Source organism: Epinephelus lanceolatus, chromosome 23, assembly GCF_041903045.1.
Source record: "Epinephelus lanceolatus isolate andai-2023 chromosome 23, ASM4190304v1, whole genome shotgun sequence".
Classification (NCBI taxonomy): Eukaryota; Metazoa; Chordata; class Actinopteri; order Perciformes; family Serranidae; genus Epinephelus; species Epinephelus lanceolatus.
The window spans coordinates 23141475-23157661 of record NC_135756.1 but is presented as its reverse complement, the minus strand read 5'-3'; the positions used below and the strand labels follow the sequence as shown (position 1 = coordinate 23157661).

The 16187-nt window shown below is 41.3% G+C and overlaps 1 protein-coding gene across 2 annotated transcripts in view; it reads right to left on the bottom strand.

Moving 5' to 3' along the window:
- Positions 1 to 16187, bottom strand: part of tbc1d22a (TBC1 domain family, member 22a) — a 196301-nt gene that overhangs the window by 26284 nt on the left and 153830 nt on the right. For both annotated transcript variants that reach the window (XM_033615048.2, XM_033615049.2), the window contains exon 13: positions 13987 to 14082. In XM_033615048.2, the coding sequence (XP_033470939.1) occupies positions 13987 to 14082 (96 nt within the window). The remainder of the gene's footprint in view (positions 1 to 13986; positions 14083 to 16187) is intronic.

Here is a 16187-nt window from a genome sequence, read left to right as displayed (position 1 = left end):
AACTGTCTTATACTAAACACATTTTCCAAACAAATATATCATGCTAACGTTATTATCTGTGAAATTAAAGTAAAAAAAGCTTCGTTTCCACTAAGGGAAATGGTTTCAGCTTACAAAAACAGACAGGAGGTTACATTGATGCAGAGCCTACCCAGTAGTGGAGTAGGGAGGCAGTGTTGATTTGACACAGAAGTATAAATCCTGCATTACTGTAGCCAGAGTAGAAAAAATTGGAGTGTTCAGAATGATCTGAAACCTGAGCTTTTTGCACACATTAATCTACATATGTTTACCTCTTCCTTTGAAACTTTGGACATGTTTAATATGAACATCTATCACTGTAACACTGCATCTAAGGCAAAAATACATAAAAGCATAATAGGTCCCCTTTAATAACTAGGAGTAGGGCAACATGTCTGGTATAAAATGGACAAAAATCATGAAGCATGAGATGTGTTGGGAACTTAAACATATGTTCTGCTGTTTGAAAATCACTAAAGCCACTAAACCACTTGTAGAGGGGGTCTTCAATAATGTATGTAAAGGTGCTCTGACGCATAGAAAAATGACAGAGCATGTCGATAGATGTTGAACATGTCAATACACATTAAAGATGCAGGCACAGTGTGTGTAGAGAATATAGTGTGTGTATAAAGTAGCATGCATGCGTCTTCTCAAAACTCTGGATGAACTCTGGAAAACTGCAATGTAGCATTTCTGCTGCTCATAGCCGCTGACTTCAAAGCACACAAAGTGCAGCTGTATCATATATGCTCAAAAATTTATGAAAACAGGTCTTATTTGAACAGATTTAACAGTAAAAAGGTTTCACAGGGAAGAGAGAGATTGCTGCTGAAGCGCCAGGAAATGCTGCACTTGTGACAACATGAGTAAAATGAACATCTATTTCAGCGAGTGCAGCTCCTGGAATAGTCCTTTTTGAGGGTGCCATCTTTGGAAACAAATTTGCAAAATGTCTAAATTGCGAAAAATGCGATGATTCTCTTCTTTCTGACATGCATAACAAGTTGACATTTGTGCTAAAAACCTGACAAGAGAACCCTCGTCTGCCTGAATTTCTGGCTGCCAGGTTGCGTGTTATGGCTCCATTTCCAAAAAAGCACTGAAAAACATGGTTGTTTGCTGCGTCTGAACCTTGAGGGGTTTTTCAAACGCAGACGGGTCCATTCTCTAATTTCCAGGATGAGGTACAGCTTTACAATCAAGCAGCTCCACACAAGCAGGCCTTGGCGCTGGAGTGTTCTGCAGCGGCCCTGTTCTGCAGGTAGCAACAGACTAATGGGAAATGACACTGACTGTGCTGGCCCTACTAAAACCAGCAAACCTGGATAATATCTCTGCCCATTACTGCGTGTATTATACGAGTGCTCCAGAGTGAATGTGTGAATAAAACCACATGGTGCAAGAGAGAATTGTTCATGTGCATGTTTATGTTATCGTGTCTATGAGCGTTAGAGAGATGAAAATGTGTGTGTGTGTTGGTGCACACGCTAACTTATCCATGCAGTCCAGGCCTGCAGTTAGCAGTAGTGTGCTAGCTGAGGTGGAACGGTGGAAGGCAGATTGCTTGGGGAGTGCCACACTCCTGCTTTTCATTTAGCAGCTTAACCAATCCAATCCCACAAACCAGGAGAGGAGATTTCACATTTACTCTCCTTACTATGTTTGATAACAATGCATGAATTATCCTTTTTAAATTACTTTCTGCGTGCATTTTTTAATTAAAACTATTAAAGTGAATCAATCATTCGAGTTCCCTCTAGGTCCCAAAGCATGTTACTCACCAGGAGTTTTTCATACACTGCTGCTCCTCGCATTCGACATTTTACATCACATTAGCTCACACTTTAATACAGTGACTACACTGCAGTGACTTAGCAGAATTAGTGGGTTATGTGTATTAAACAAAATGACCTCAGAAGACACCTTGTTTTTAAACTACTACATTTGCATTTGAGAGTTTGAACCTGTAACTTTTCAATCTAATATCAGCGTAATATTATCATTTCAAACCAGGAAGTGAGTAATTAATGTATTTCAGGGGCACATAGGTTCATAGCTCAGCATAGCACAAATCAATCAAAGCAGTCATTTACACAAAACAACAAGCTGTTAATGTTGTTCTGTGCTAACTAGCTGCTTCAAGTCTAGTTAGCCTCCAGGCCTGGGGAAATTAGAGTAGCAATTCGGTGTAATAATGAGTGGATTGATGGGAACAGGTTGGAAACCTTTATTATACTGCTGGAAGCGTGTGTTGTTTGCGTGAATGCATGTTGCAGGCTGGGAAGGTTAAATTAATTTTGCCATTAATGCGTGTGTTGGATTGTCTTTTTGACAGCCAACATGTTATTGCCTGTGGACAGTTTGAGGGCTTGAGATCATAAGTCCTCTCACAAACTTTAGGTAGAGTTTACAATGTCTCTTAAAGGGATAGGTTGCTGATCTTACCAGCGCCCAGATCTCCGTGCTTATCTCTCAACTCAAATCCGCAGCGGATTTTCACTGGCTCTAGGGCTGTTGCTCCAACTACAGATTGTGCTTCTGCATTTTCATATGCCCGCCACCACAGACACAAAGACTGAAAAAGTGGATCCAGGGAGAGACATGCCTCTCTTTCTCTGTCTCAAACTCAAACCAGACTGTAAAACTAGGCAACACTGACCAAGATTCTGTTGCTGTATTGTTTATTTCTCGCCTAAAATGTCTTCAGAAACATATTCTATTGCACTGTTCAGCTGTAATATGAGAACTTCTGAACAGGAAGTGGGCGCAGTAATGTTTTCTGTATTGTAAAAGATCAAAATACGCAATGCTGATCAAATAAGAACCAAGATTCTCCCAGATACTCTGTTGCCAATTTCTTGCCTTAAATGTTTTCAGAGACATATTGTAGTGTACTGTTTAACTGTAATTTGAGATAATTTGTTTACCAGCCAGCCGCCATATTGTTTTCTGTAGAAAAATGGCCAAGCCCCCAGTGCAGCGCAGTGCATTCTGGTAGGTGTAGGTAATGCTATGTTAACAGATGGTTGACTACACAGCACTCAGTAGGACCATTCAGTGTTCGGCTGATCCACTCCCACATTTTCTGTCTTTGTTGTGATACCTTCTGTCCAACATATCATACAGCTCAGGATAGACAGTAGGAAAAAGAGTGGCAGTGACAACACCAGCGCCTTTTTTGAAATATTCTGAGATTTTCAACTGGAAGTACTCTAGGCGGCTGCACCAAAGAGCCAGAGTACTTTGGAAAGCTACGTTCGTTACCGGCGCTGTCTCAGGCAGCAACCTGCTACGGTTGCTCGTCGTCTAGTGAACGTTAAATTGTGGTTACTGTACTTAGTGTTACTGTAATTTCAAGCATTCTCTGGCACAAGAATTTACTTCGGGATAAATAAAGTTTATCTATTAAATTGAATTGAAAAATAACGATGCTGAGCCTGGCAATTTTTCTTGAGGCAGCTGCATGCACCCACATACGCTCTCTCCTTATTGGGAACAACCGAAAAAAAGAAAACTATGTGGACACAGGCCCTAAGTGGGTAAAGGCAAATAAAAGAACAGCTAGAGCACTCTGGTAAGTTCAAACCATTACATAGATTGTTTCAATATGATGCGGCCTTTAAAACCAGGAAAAGACAACACTTAAGAAATAACGGTATTCAAAATCTACAACGATATAACATCATATTGAATAGCACTACTAAAAACTGCAAATGTAAACTTCTTGGCGGAACACACACAAAAAAAAAAACCTCAGAGGATTACCAACATTAGCATACTTGATCTTCTGGGCACCATAAATGTCTGTACAAAATTTCAAGCCAATCCAAATTGATAATTCAGTCTTCAGTCTGGACCAAAGTTGCAGCCAAACCAACAGACACACAGTGCCATGTCTTGAAGGCCTCTAATCTTTGCCAAGTGTGGTAATGAAAGGTAGGAAACAACAGAGTGAGAAAAAGAGATAGAGAGATAAATGTTGAAAAGAAAGAAAAACTGAATGATTAAAAGAGACAGAAGGGAACAGTAAAACAAAAGAAAAGATGAAACTGAGCAGCAAATAAATAAAAGAGTTACAAAAAAACAGAGCGGCTGGGAATTAGCAACAGAGAAACAGAGTGACAGAGATGCAGAGAAAGACAAAGAGAAAGAAAGGCAGACATGAGAGGGAAGGGATGCCGTGAGGGTTGTTGGATAAAGCATGTGGAGATAAGAGCTGTTCAACAGGCCCTTAAGAACCTGGCAGGCCCACGTTTGAACTCCGAGGCTCAGTGGATCCCAGGCAGAAATCTCCTGGAATTAAACTACTAAAGCTGAGAAGAGACGAAATCTTTACTTTTTCTCTTTCCTCCTTGACACTAAGCTGCGTCGAAAAAAGTACTTAGTAAATTGTATTACATTTGGTTGATCAATTTGTGAAAATGGAGAACATCTACATTTATTGTTGATGACTGCAGGCAGGTTTGTGTTTTTGTAAATTCAAATAAATACTAACATTTACTGTCATTTCACATTTTGTATCTGAATGTGTATGAATCCAGTCTGTGACACTGACAAACTGAGCCACACACACACACACAACACACACACACACACACACACACACACACACACAACACACACACACACACACACAGGACATCTGTGTTCCATTAAATACAGACAACAGACTTCCTATGAAGACATAAACAAATAGGCGATGGGAGCTCATTTGCTGTATACTGGGCAGGGAAAAATGCCAAGATGACATTTGGCTGTGTCTGTTTCTGTGCATGTATGGGCTTCTGTGTGTGTGTGTGTGTGTGTGTGTGTGTGTGTGTGTGTGTGTGAAAGGGTTTTAGAGAGGAAATAAAGGAGACAACACTCCTGAGAGTGACAAGAGAAACAAAGTGTTTGGCGTGACTGTTGTTGTACTAATGGAATTAATGCTATTAGGAATGTCTATTATTCCAAATTTATGAATAGAACATTCAAAGGGCTGCAGATCAGAATACATGGTGAATTTATACTACACTGTGATGAAATTAAACAAAGGGAACTAGAAATAAAGGTTTGTCTCTAATATTAGCCTATTCTATAACAAAAAAAAAGTGTGGACACTGTGTAAAACTTCAATAAAACAGAATGCAATGACTTGCAAATCCCGTTTCACCTATATTCAATTGAAAACAATACAAAACAAGATTTTCAATGTTCAAACAGATCAACTTTAGAGGTTTTTCTTAAATATACACTCATTCTGAATTTGATGCCTGCAACAGGTTTCAAAAAAGTTGGGACAGGGGCATGTTTGAGAATACTAGTTGAAAGTTCAGAAGTGAAATTCTTTCCCATTCTTACTCATCCACAACTTTAGTGCCTTGACAGCCCAGGGTCACTGTTGCCACACATTATTAATGGTAGTCAGGTCTGGACTGCAGGCAGGCCAGTCTGATATCTGCACCATTTTACTACGAAGCCATGCTGTTGTAACACATGCAGAATGTGGTTTGGCAGTCTTGCTGAGATAAACAGTTACGTCCCTGAAAAAGACGTCGTGTGGATGGCAGCATATGTTGCCCCAGAACTAGTGCTGCACGATTTGGGAAAAATGTGCGATTGCGATTATGGTGGACAATATCGCGATTTGCGATTGCGATTAAAATATAATTACAATAAAATGTAATAAATAAATGGTATCATGAGTCTTTTTGCTTGATTCAGTGTTTCCCCTACATTATATTAGGGGGGCACTGACCTGACATAGTTATTGTTATGGACAGACAGTGAGTCAATGACCATCAACAGACTGAGCACAGTCAAACACGCTGCTCACACAGCAGCGCAGCATGGAACTATACACACAGCGGAGCGAGCCTGTGTTGTGTTCAGGCGTTGTCACGTAAATGACAAATTCCAGCGTCATAGCACAACACAGCAGCATGTCAAGTGGGCCGAAACCGAGCAAAATTGTTAAATTTTTCATTTGTTATGGAGTCCGTGATTTCCCTGTGACACTTGCAAATGTTTGCTTAACTGTGCTTGGATGTTGTTTTATGAGGCTCTGGTGGCTTTCAGTTGTCTCATTGTCTTTAACGTTACATGGCTCGGCTTTCTTTCGCATGCACTCTTCCTACTTTTCCCTGTGCTGTCTCAAGTGTTGATATAGATTGGTCATGTTGCCGCGGGACGTGGCGACTTTAACTTTTAAACTTTTACACAGCACGTCTTTCAGGTACGGCGACGTTGGACAGAAAGACGTGCTGTGTAAAAGTTTAAAAGTTAAAGTCGCCACGTCCCGTCTCAAGTGCTAATATAGATTGGTCTTGTTGCCGCAGGACGTGGCAACTTTAACTTTTACACTTACACAGCACGTCTTTCTGTTCAACGTCGCCGTACCTGAATCCAAAGTATCGCCATGTAACAGACGTTTTTTTCGCCACCAACTCAGCCTGTTCATGGTGGAGCTCTTCTTCAGCGTCTGTGTTGGTCACTGCTGCATGCCGGCTGCACACACCAGGATAGCTTGTGGGCGTGATGTCAACAAACTCCACACACTACAGGAGAGGCAGTCACGTTCACAGGCACACACGTTAACATTTATTTAGCCTACATTAAATCGCAAATCGCAGGCTTTTATGCGGTTACGTTATCGCACAGCCTGACATCGCAATTGCGACTGCGATTAGATTAATCGCGCAGCACTACCCAAAACCTGTATGTTCCTTTCAGCCTTCATGGTGCTTTCACTGATGAGTAAGGTACCCATGATGCCATGGGCACTAACACACCATCATGCCTTCACCGATGCTGACTTTTGACCTTTGCGATGGTAACAATCTGGATGGTCTGTTGCCTTTTTAGCCCTGAGAACATGATTCAACTTGAAACGTGGACTGGTCAGGCCACAGCACACGTTTCTTTTTTGTATCAGTCCATGTCAGATGAGCTCATCCCACAGAAGCTGGCGCTGTTTCTGGATGTTGTTGATATATGGCTTTCACTTAGTATGGCGGAGTCTTAACTTGCTTTTGTGGATTTGTGGCGACAAACCAACTATGGTCTTCCAAAGTGTTCCCTTGCCAATGAAGTAATATCCTTTATACAATCATATCAACTTTTAATGCAGTGCTGTCTGAGGGATCAAAGGTCATGGCCATTCAATATTGGTTTGTATCCTTGACCTTTATGTGCCAAGATTTCTCCACATTCTCTGAATCTCTTGATGATGTCATGGATTGTAAATGGAGAAATCCCTAAATTCTTTGCAATTCTGCACTGAGATACATTGTTCTCAAACTGTTGGCCTGTTTGCACACAGAGTTTTTCACAAAGTGGCCATCCTTGTCAGTCAAAAGCAGGAGCCTTTCAAGGATGCCCCTTTCATACCCAATCATGATACCTCCATCGGTTACTAATTAATCTATTTACCTGAATGTTCCGAAGTGGTGTTTTTTGAGCTTATGATAACTTTCCCAGGCTTCTGTTGCCCCTGTCCTGCCTTTTTTGTAACATGTTGCAGCAAAAGGTCAAAAGGGATTTGTAAATCATTGCATTCTTAAGTGTACTCACATTTTTGGAATAGGGGTTGTAAGTAAAGAACAAGTTCACCCTGCAGTCAAGGCCATAATTTAGGGGTAAGCTTACAGAGCTTTTGGAACACAGTAGTGGGGCAAGTAAGTGTTTTTCATTCTGTAAGGAGAATACTATTCCTACTGTGAGATGTGTTTCATCGTTTAAGAGTGTGGAGTCCTGAATTAATACTGCAGAAAAGTTTGGACTGACTGTGGGGAGTGTTTGCCTGAGTACACGTTGGAGAGAATCACTGCGGACTTGGTATTCAACCATTCGAACTTTGTCCAGCAGCAGAGACACATTTTAAAACTAAAGACTAAAAATCTACAGCCATGCTGGTGGCTCTGTGAGACTTGCTTTGCTGTGAGCTAAATTCACACATGAGCGTGCATACTAGATTGAAATGTTGACCTGGTCATGGTGTGAGAGGAAAAGTCAGGGGATCACCAAAGTCATGAGAACTCATTATCTGGGGACCTGTACAAATCATGTCAATCTATAGCATGGATGGTGGATATTTCACAAGATAAGAGAAAACTCTGACCTGCTGGGCTACAAGAAAAGTCAGGATGATGTAAATCTTTACCAAATGTCACTGAGACATTTCAGAAACAATTCCAAAAATGTCAATCTCATAGTAGTGCTAAAGATAAAGTGAGGGCATTACCAAAGTCAGTCGGATTTATCCTCTTGCAACCATGAACATCCAGACAGAATTTCATGGCAACCCAACCAGTTGTTGTTGAGATACTTCAGTCTGGACCACAGCCGTGGACCGACTGATACTCATGCTGCTAGCATGGCTAAAGCTGGGCTCAGACTACAGGGGTTTTGGGGCGATTTATTTATCACAGATTCACTCCTCCTGACAACTGGTAGAGAAATCTTGTCTGACCTTGGTCGGTACGGATGTTTGGTCCATCTTGTTATATAAGAGGTTTACAGATCTAGGCTTAAACCTCCTGAACTGTTTGCAGACTCATCAGGGTTGCCTAAAAAATTCAAACATGTTTGATATTTAGGTGTTAAAAATCTGGTTGATTACAGTTATGATCACATCAGTACAGAGCAGCTAAAGGTGTTGCCAAGCAACAGTGAGCATTCTAGCTCCCTGTGCTGTTAGCTAGCATACTACTGTTGACAGATATTAAAACTTGTCACACCAACTCAATTTCTGTTTACATCTGCTTCCCCATGAGATCACGTTAGCGAGATCACGATCATCTTGACAATAACCTGTAGTGTGATGCGCCATTATTTTAAAAACTTGTAGTTTGTGCATACTTTGAGATTGAAAAGAAAGGTTTCGGAAGTTTCTGCTTATGTGTGTGATGGAACCAGATTTCAGAATTGGTCAGCATTTTTAAAATTGCTTAGTCACAAGCCTCTCTCATACTTGCGGGTGCACACATTCTGATAATGCAAAAAAATGAAGTTGACCTATCTGTCTTCAAGCTGATGGTGTTTAGGAGCTTCCTGAATTCATTATGATTTTTAAGTCTGCCATTGTTGACTCCCCCAGAGGCTCTGTCTGCTCCCAGTACGCCTGCCAAGTCAAATTATGAATATTTCCATAAATGAATTGACTTTTTTTTAAACAATTTTAACGCAAGAGCGGACACACTGTAACTACATAAAGGTTCGAGGGGCCTTTCTGTGTGCATAGCTCAAAACGCTGAAGAAATCCATTTAAAAAACCTATAACCATCTTTAGTTCAATCTGAAATGGAATCCAACAAAAAGTAGAAATCTTATTTGAGCTTGAACTTGAGTGAGAGAAAAGGGGAAAGGGGAGAGAGGGTAAGGAGAGCATGAAAGTAAGAACAGATGAGTCAGTTGATGCCTCATCTTCAAACTCCAACAGCCTCCAGTGTCTCACTCAGAGGGTGAATCAGCTTTAATCAACTGGCCTCCATCTGAAAACACAGGTTCTTTAGAACCGTAACCCTCTGACTGCTATCGCCTTTGAGACTTCTTCTGATGTATTACATGGTGGGAGTGCAAAAAAGATGGGGTGGCACCCTTGTATGAGCAGTAATTTTATTGATTTCATCCCGTTTTTCGTCAGTGTAACCACCTGGGGGGGGCTAGAGTACAGCTCAGATGTGCAGGACCTCTGAAGTGCCAAGAGTCACTTCTCATTAAAGCTCTGAATAATAAATACAGAGATTTTAATAAATAAAAACCAGCATGATGGCAAAGTCACATGGACCGCTACCACGATCCAAAGTGTCATTCATGGCAGTTTTCATTCTTTACTTGCACTGTGGGAAACTGCTATTTTACCCATTTATAACAATATTCTCTAAGAACTTATTCTCCATTTTAAAAAGAGCTTTGTTAACATGTGGCAGTGCAACAAAAATCACTTTACACAATTACATTTCCACTCAACCTAAATGGCAAGTCTTTGAAAGTTAAAACATAACAAGTATGTTCTCAAGAAACTGTTGCGCTGCTTTAACACCACTGTGTAATAACTCGACGCCTCTAGTCATTTCAATGAGGGCAAGGTGATGGAAGGAAAGAGGTTTCCAACATGGCAGTAGGGGTATGAAGTGGTTGCCGCCCAAATGCATGCACATAGATTTTGATCTGCCACACTGAGTTCACCCTGCTAAACTTCTGGTGGTTGCTACATGCCTTTGGCGGATAAACTTGTGGGCCCTTACGGAGCAGTAAAGCCCCGTTTCCACCAAACACTTTTGGGATGGTACCTTTGGAACCAAAAGTAACCCTTCAGACATGGTACCTAGACCCTAGTGTTTCCCCCACAAACAGTACTCTTAAATGTGGGCAGGGTTGTTGTCACTCACTGCTCCGTCCAGCACTCGCTGTATTTCCTCATCACCAGTGACACAGATGGAAGTCTGCACCTCATTTATCGTCTGCAACGCTGTTTTTTTCTCAGAGTGAGGATTAAAATATATGCCGTTCACATAACCCGGTCGAAATGAATATATAAATGCTTAAAGATCCACTCATTACTAAAAGTGAATGTCATATAAAAACTAAAGCAATGGTCAAAGTTGTCAGTGAAATTTAAGGTGCATTGGTGGATTCACGTCATCAACTCATGCATTGAGTAACATTACAAGTCAATGTTCCTCGTTAAAAGTTGCCGGCGGTCAGCACAGTGAATTAAGTTATTTTATTCTCCGACTACAGCTGCTGCAAGAAGCAGCAAAACATCCTTCTATTTTATACTTACAGTTTATTAATAAGACTCTCCACGGTATGAACAGAGGTTACAAAACTAGCCACAACTCAGCCCTGAGCAGAGAGACCGTCTGCTATTGACCAATCAACAGACTGCAGTGTTCACAGCTCCACCTTTTAGTACCAGATCTGTGTGCTAGGCACCCCAACAAAGGGGGGACCAAAAATGGGGATGGTACGGAACGGTTCCATTGGTACCATCCACAACTTTTCAAACTGTACCGTACTGCTCGATGGAAACAGGGCTAAAGAGGACAAAATGGAGGAGCTGATAATTTTGGTGTCAGACTACATGGAGTTCTGGCGCTAGCAAATTCTTAATGTTTTTTTGGTTTTGTTTTGTTTTTTTGGGCTTTTTGCCTTTTCTTGAAAAAATTTAAAGGACAGCTTCAGTGTGAAAGAGGGTGACATTCAGCAAAGCAGCCGCTTTTAAAAACACTGTGCTTTAATTGCAGGCAATAAATCCCTCTAAATCCTACACACTGAAGCTTTTTAATAGTTGACAACCAAGCAGTTTTGCTTCAAAACCAACGATACAGAAGTCCTATTGTTCATCGTGTCCATTTTGAAAGGTTGTTATAGCCTTTAAGCCTCAAGCGTGTGCACACTGCAGCCCAATGCATAGTCAGCTTTAATTAATCATCTGTAACATTGTGTCTCTGGAATAATGGAGTCGGGTTATAACATCACACAAAAGTGTGCCACACCATAAATGTACTCTCAATATAAAATCAAACCTTACTTTTTTTCCCTTCCTTGCACTCAAGTTAAATCTGTGCTTATGTCTCCTACCCCTCTTCCTACCCTCTCATTGCCACCCTGATCCTCTCCTCCCTCTGCGCCTCCTCTTTTCCTCTCATCTTCATGAGCGTGGATACTTTGCCCTTGGCACACAACTTGGTAGTCAGTATGGCAAGCCAGCCAGTGAGTAAAACTAAATGGACTTGGGAGAGTCATGCGCCTGCATTTGGAGGTTTGTGCAAATGTGCAAGCTTGTGAGGCGATAAAGACAATACAGATGGCCACACGGGGCACAGACACAACTAAAGTCACTTCAGGATACGAGTCTGTCGTATCAGGAAACAATGATTGATGTATCACATCATACGTTTACTTTATTATTAATCAGGGCAGCACATTGCAATATCCTGAAAAAAAGGAAACCTGATTTTTTTTTACATGTTGACAGAGAAAGGGAAATCACAGTCACAGTCAGGTGACACTGTGAAAGTCACTTATCAAGCAGAGGAGAGCCGACAGTGCTGCCAGTCAAACTGCAGGCTGATGTTAGTCTGATAATCACCATCTGGACACATGTTTCAACCACTATGGTCTGTACTGTTAGCTTAAAGATTGCTATTGATCAACCAGGCTCAGCTGACTAGCATCAGCAGGTCCATTTGCAATCGTGACACTCACGACTTCTATTGTGGCTTTTAACATTATTTCTGTTCTAGATTAATGACAAGACGGGAGACGTGGGTGTAATTTACAGTGGGGACAGTGGTGACATGTCGCTACCACTTTTCTGATTACCTAAACTTGACCCCACGACTAATTTGATATAAATGGCAGATGTGTTAAAATCAAACATAATTTTATTGGATCTGCAAAGGGTTAACTCCCTTATAATCCCACTGGATGAGGAATAGTTTCTACTGGTCTTTGTTCCCTTTGTTACTGCCTCCTTACATGCAGCTATATGATTGCAGGAGCGCATTTTCGATGAATCAGAAACAGCGCAGTGCACTTAGCCAGAGGACAGAGCACAAAACAATCAAGGCTGTTATGGAATGTTATGGTACCAGCATCAAATTAAACACTGATTGTTCATTGATATGAGAGACAGCTGTCCTGGGCATGCTAACTCACTAAGGACCAGGCATTGTAATGGTCTTTACATCAGATGAAGGGCAGCGCACGCTGTTTCCATAGACTTTGTCAGAGACAGTCCAAAACAGGACTCTCTGTCTGACAGTCTGAAGAGGATACTGCCATGTAATGCACAGCAGACTACACGACAGGTCGATTTTTTTCTTGAAATATTGTAACTTTATTTTCATTAAATAATTTTAATAGCAACTTCTCAGAGAATTGTTTTGAATGTGCAGAATGTTTTACACATGAGCCGAAATCTTGCTGAGACATAGGAGCTATTAAAGTCAAGGGGTTTATAAATAAGTCACTGAAATAAATAGGTGCCATGTGCACATTTAACAAGGTTACTTCCCAAACAAAAGACACAATGAGGACTGAAGAGTAAATCATGACTCCATGGTAACATTAAATGAAAAAGTCAATCTACAGAAAACATATATGAAAGCAATACAGAATGCCTGAGAGCCTTTCTGCATTATCCATCCACCCATCCATCCATCCATCCATTTTCATCCGCTTATAGGGGGCCTGGTCATGGGGGCAGCAGGCCAAGCAAAGCACCCCAGACGTCCCTCTCCCCAGCAACACCTACTGCATTATACTCCATTTTATTTTCAATGTCCCCTGTTGCCTTAACTTTGTGTTTTTCTTTACATAAATTAAGATATTTCCACCATAATGGTGCATAAAAATCACCAGAATGCAGCAAACGATGCCCCCCCCCCCCGACTACATATGCGTCTGCCCTACTTTGGAGACAAAACCTACATCCTTGGTGAAAAGACTCGAAACAGCAGAGAAAAGAACACAAAGATGAAGAAAATCAAAATTAATACGCAACATAAACAGAGGACATGGAGGAAATGTGAACCGACAGACAGAGGAAGAAGTAAAAGCAGCCAGAGAGCAGAGATGATGTTTGTTTGTGGTGATATCAGACTGTGTTGCCACTGTTAAGAAGCCAGGTCCCCCAGTGAGCTGGCAACCAAAGTCACCTTCTGGCAGCTGTCTACTGTCATCTACTAATGCACTCACAACGACTTTTGAACCTCACAGTTAATGACCGGGGAGGTAATGGAGAGCGATGTAGGCCATGAACAGCTCTGCAGCCCGGTGGTCTGTTTAGATGCTGTTTTTGCACGTAACCAGGACAACCGAGATGAATTTACATCGATATAAAAGTCTGGACAGTATATCAGCATCAGTGTCGCCAGCTGGGTGTGAAAACATGTATGTTTTAGTGTATATGTTCATGCCAGTCTGTGTGTCTGAAAGCTTTGTGGCGCCCCCTGTGTGTTGCGTGTGCATTACCTGAAAATCCCTCTCCTCTAGAATTTCTTTCCTCCACCTCACCAGGAAGGCGGCACACACGTAGAGGTGGAAATGCGAGAATCCCTCTGGTTCGGCCTGGTGAGAGACACGTGAAAATGTTGATTTACAACAAGTTTAATATTTCACACACACACACACACACACAGCTGTTATATTGTTCAAACAAAAGCTTAGCATCTCTGTTCATTCAGGACACCTCAAATAGCTGCAGCCTTTTATCACATTTCATTAGAAGAAAGATTAAGGAGCATTTTTGCATGATGTATTTAGTCTGCCTTATACACCAAAGGAAGGAGAAGAGATATAAAAAGGAAAAATATAAAACATTTGTCTGTCACAATCCAGAAATTTACATTTGCAGGGCGACAGAGACAAAGAAAGATACAAATCCCCTCTTCTTTGCACAGCTTTTTATTTCAGCCCCTCGTTACGTTTGGCGGCTCATTTTTTTTATGACTCGGCAATGAGCAGGGGGAATTAAAGAGGGAGAAAAGACAAAGGATGAGATGTGTTCCTTGTTCTATTCATTTTTTTTCCTCCGGAGCCCTATCACAGGGAGGATAATTACCCGGGCCTTTAAATGCAAGTGAATAGGGAATATATGCCCCCTTAAAGGTGGGATATCAAAAGTGAATTTTAATGTGTGAGCTTTTCTGAATGCATCCTGGCATGCTCGTCTTGGGGTTTAGTTGCCCACATACTGTATGTTATTACAGCTTAAAATTCATGGAATTACAGTGTGGAATTACTTTAATGAATATGTGTCTCTGCAGTGTGTGCACCATCCAGCTCACAGATGTACTTGAGTCAAAGAAACACACACACACACACACACACACAGACAAATCCCCCTCACACTCTTACTAGTAGCATGATTCCATGAATTATTCCTCAGGCGTGCTCTCTGATGTGTCTACTTTGATAGTATGTGGTGGTAAAGAAGCTATGCTACTTTAAAATATGCTCAAATCTGACTAATCAGGCATCATTTACAGTTTCGGGAAACCGACTCACACACTCTTTAATTCTATATTTTGCTCCGTAGACTCTTTGGCACAGGTGAGTTAATAAAAGCGCCCAAGGCTACACACACATTCCAATAATTCGGCTATGTTTATCACATTTTACTTCTAATTTACAGGATCGCAATTAGATAGAGGGTGTTGTATTACTCATTTCCACTTTGTCTGAGTAACCAACTGCAAGCGTTGCTCTTTAACCACCATACTCATTTGTGTATAACAGTGAGCCATAACTCTGCAGGAATTAACAGGAACTGCCTTTCTGCTGTGATAATTGAATTTCCCTCCAGGAACGAGGGAAGAAATAATAGTGGATAGGCAGATTTAAACAGAGACGTGGTGTGATACAACTGGAATTAACGCCTCGCGATTGTACCCCTCTGTCAACAAGTCAAATTGCAGTTTACATCCATGTCTGTTCAGACGTGTGTGTGTGTGTGTGTGTGTGTGTGTGTGTGTGTGACGCATCCACATAATAAAATCTGCAGCTTCTTTGCAGCAACATCCATAGTTAATAGACCACATGCAGTCCAATCTGATGTCAAGTGGGAGGGAACAGTACAACCATTGCGCAACAACCTATAAATAACAACGCCTCCAAATGTTTCCCTTTCTTTTAATGCAAACAAGTACATTCTGAAAACATTCGTCCATTTACAAAACAGACGATGAAGAGGCTGAAATGTCTTTTCAGTTTCAACAATATGTCGCAGTTTTCCCACATTCATGTGCATTTGTCCATACATTTCCACTCCTGTGTAATACTGGCATCACTACACCAAACTAAAGTAGAATCTATTGAGGAAATCAAACGTTCTGGCAGTGCCTTAGCAACAGGGCTGAACAGGACAGAAGTCTGATACAGATTCTTTTGTACTGAAGCTGCTGGTTGACAATATTTTGCACAAAGTTCAATATCTTTAAATATGATGACAATTTATTGGCTTTACCAAGAACTGTATTCTAGTCAGGGTGGAAAGACTCCTACCATTTTACATGAAGGAGTCTACTCAGTGGCTCCACCCACGGGCTGTATATTTGACACTCCTGCCTTAGAACTTTGACTCAGATGAGGAACACTGGACTGGGCAAAACGGAAGAAGCCTCAGTATGAGCAACAAAGTAGGAAGAATCTCTCTCCGTGGACGGACAGACCAA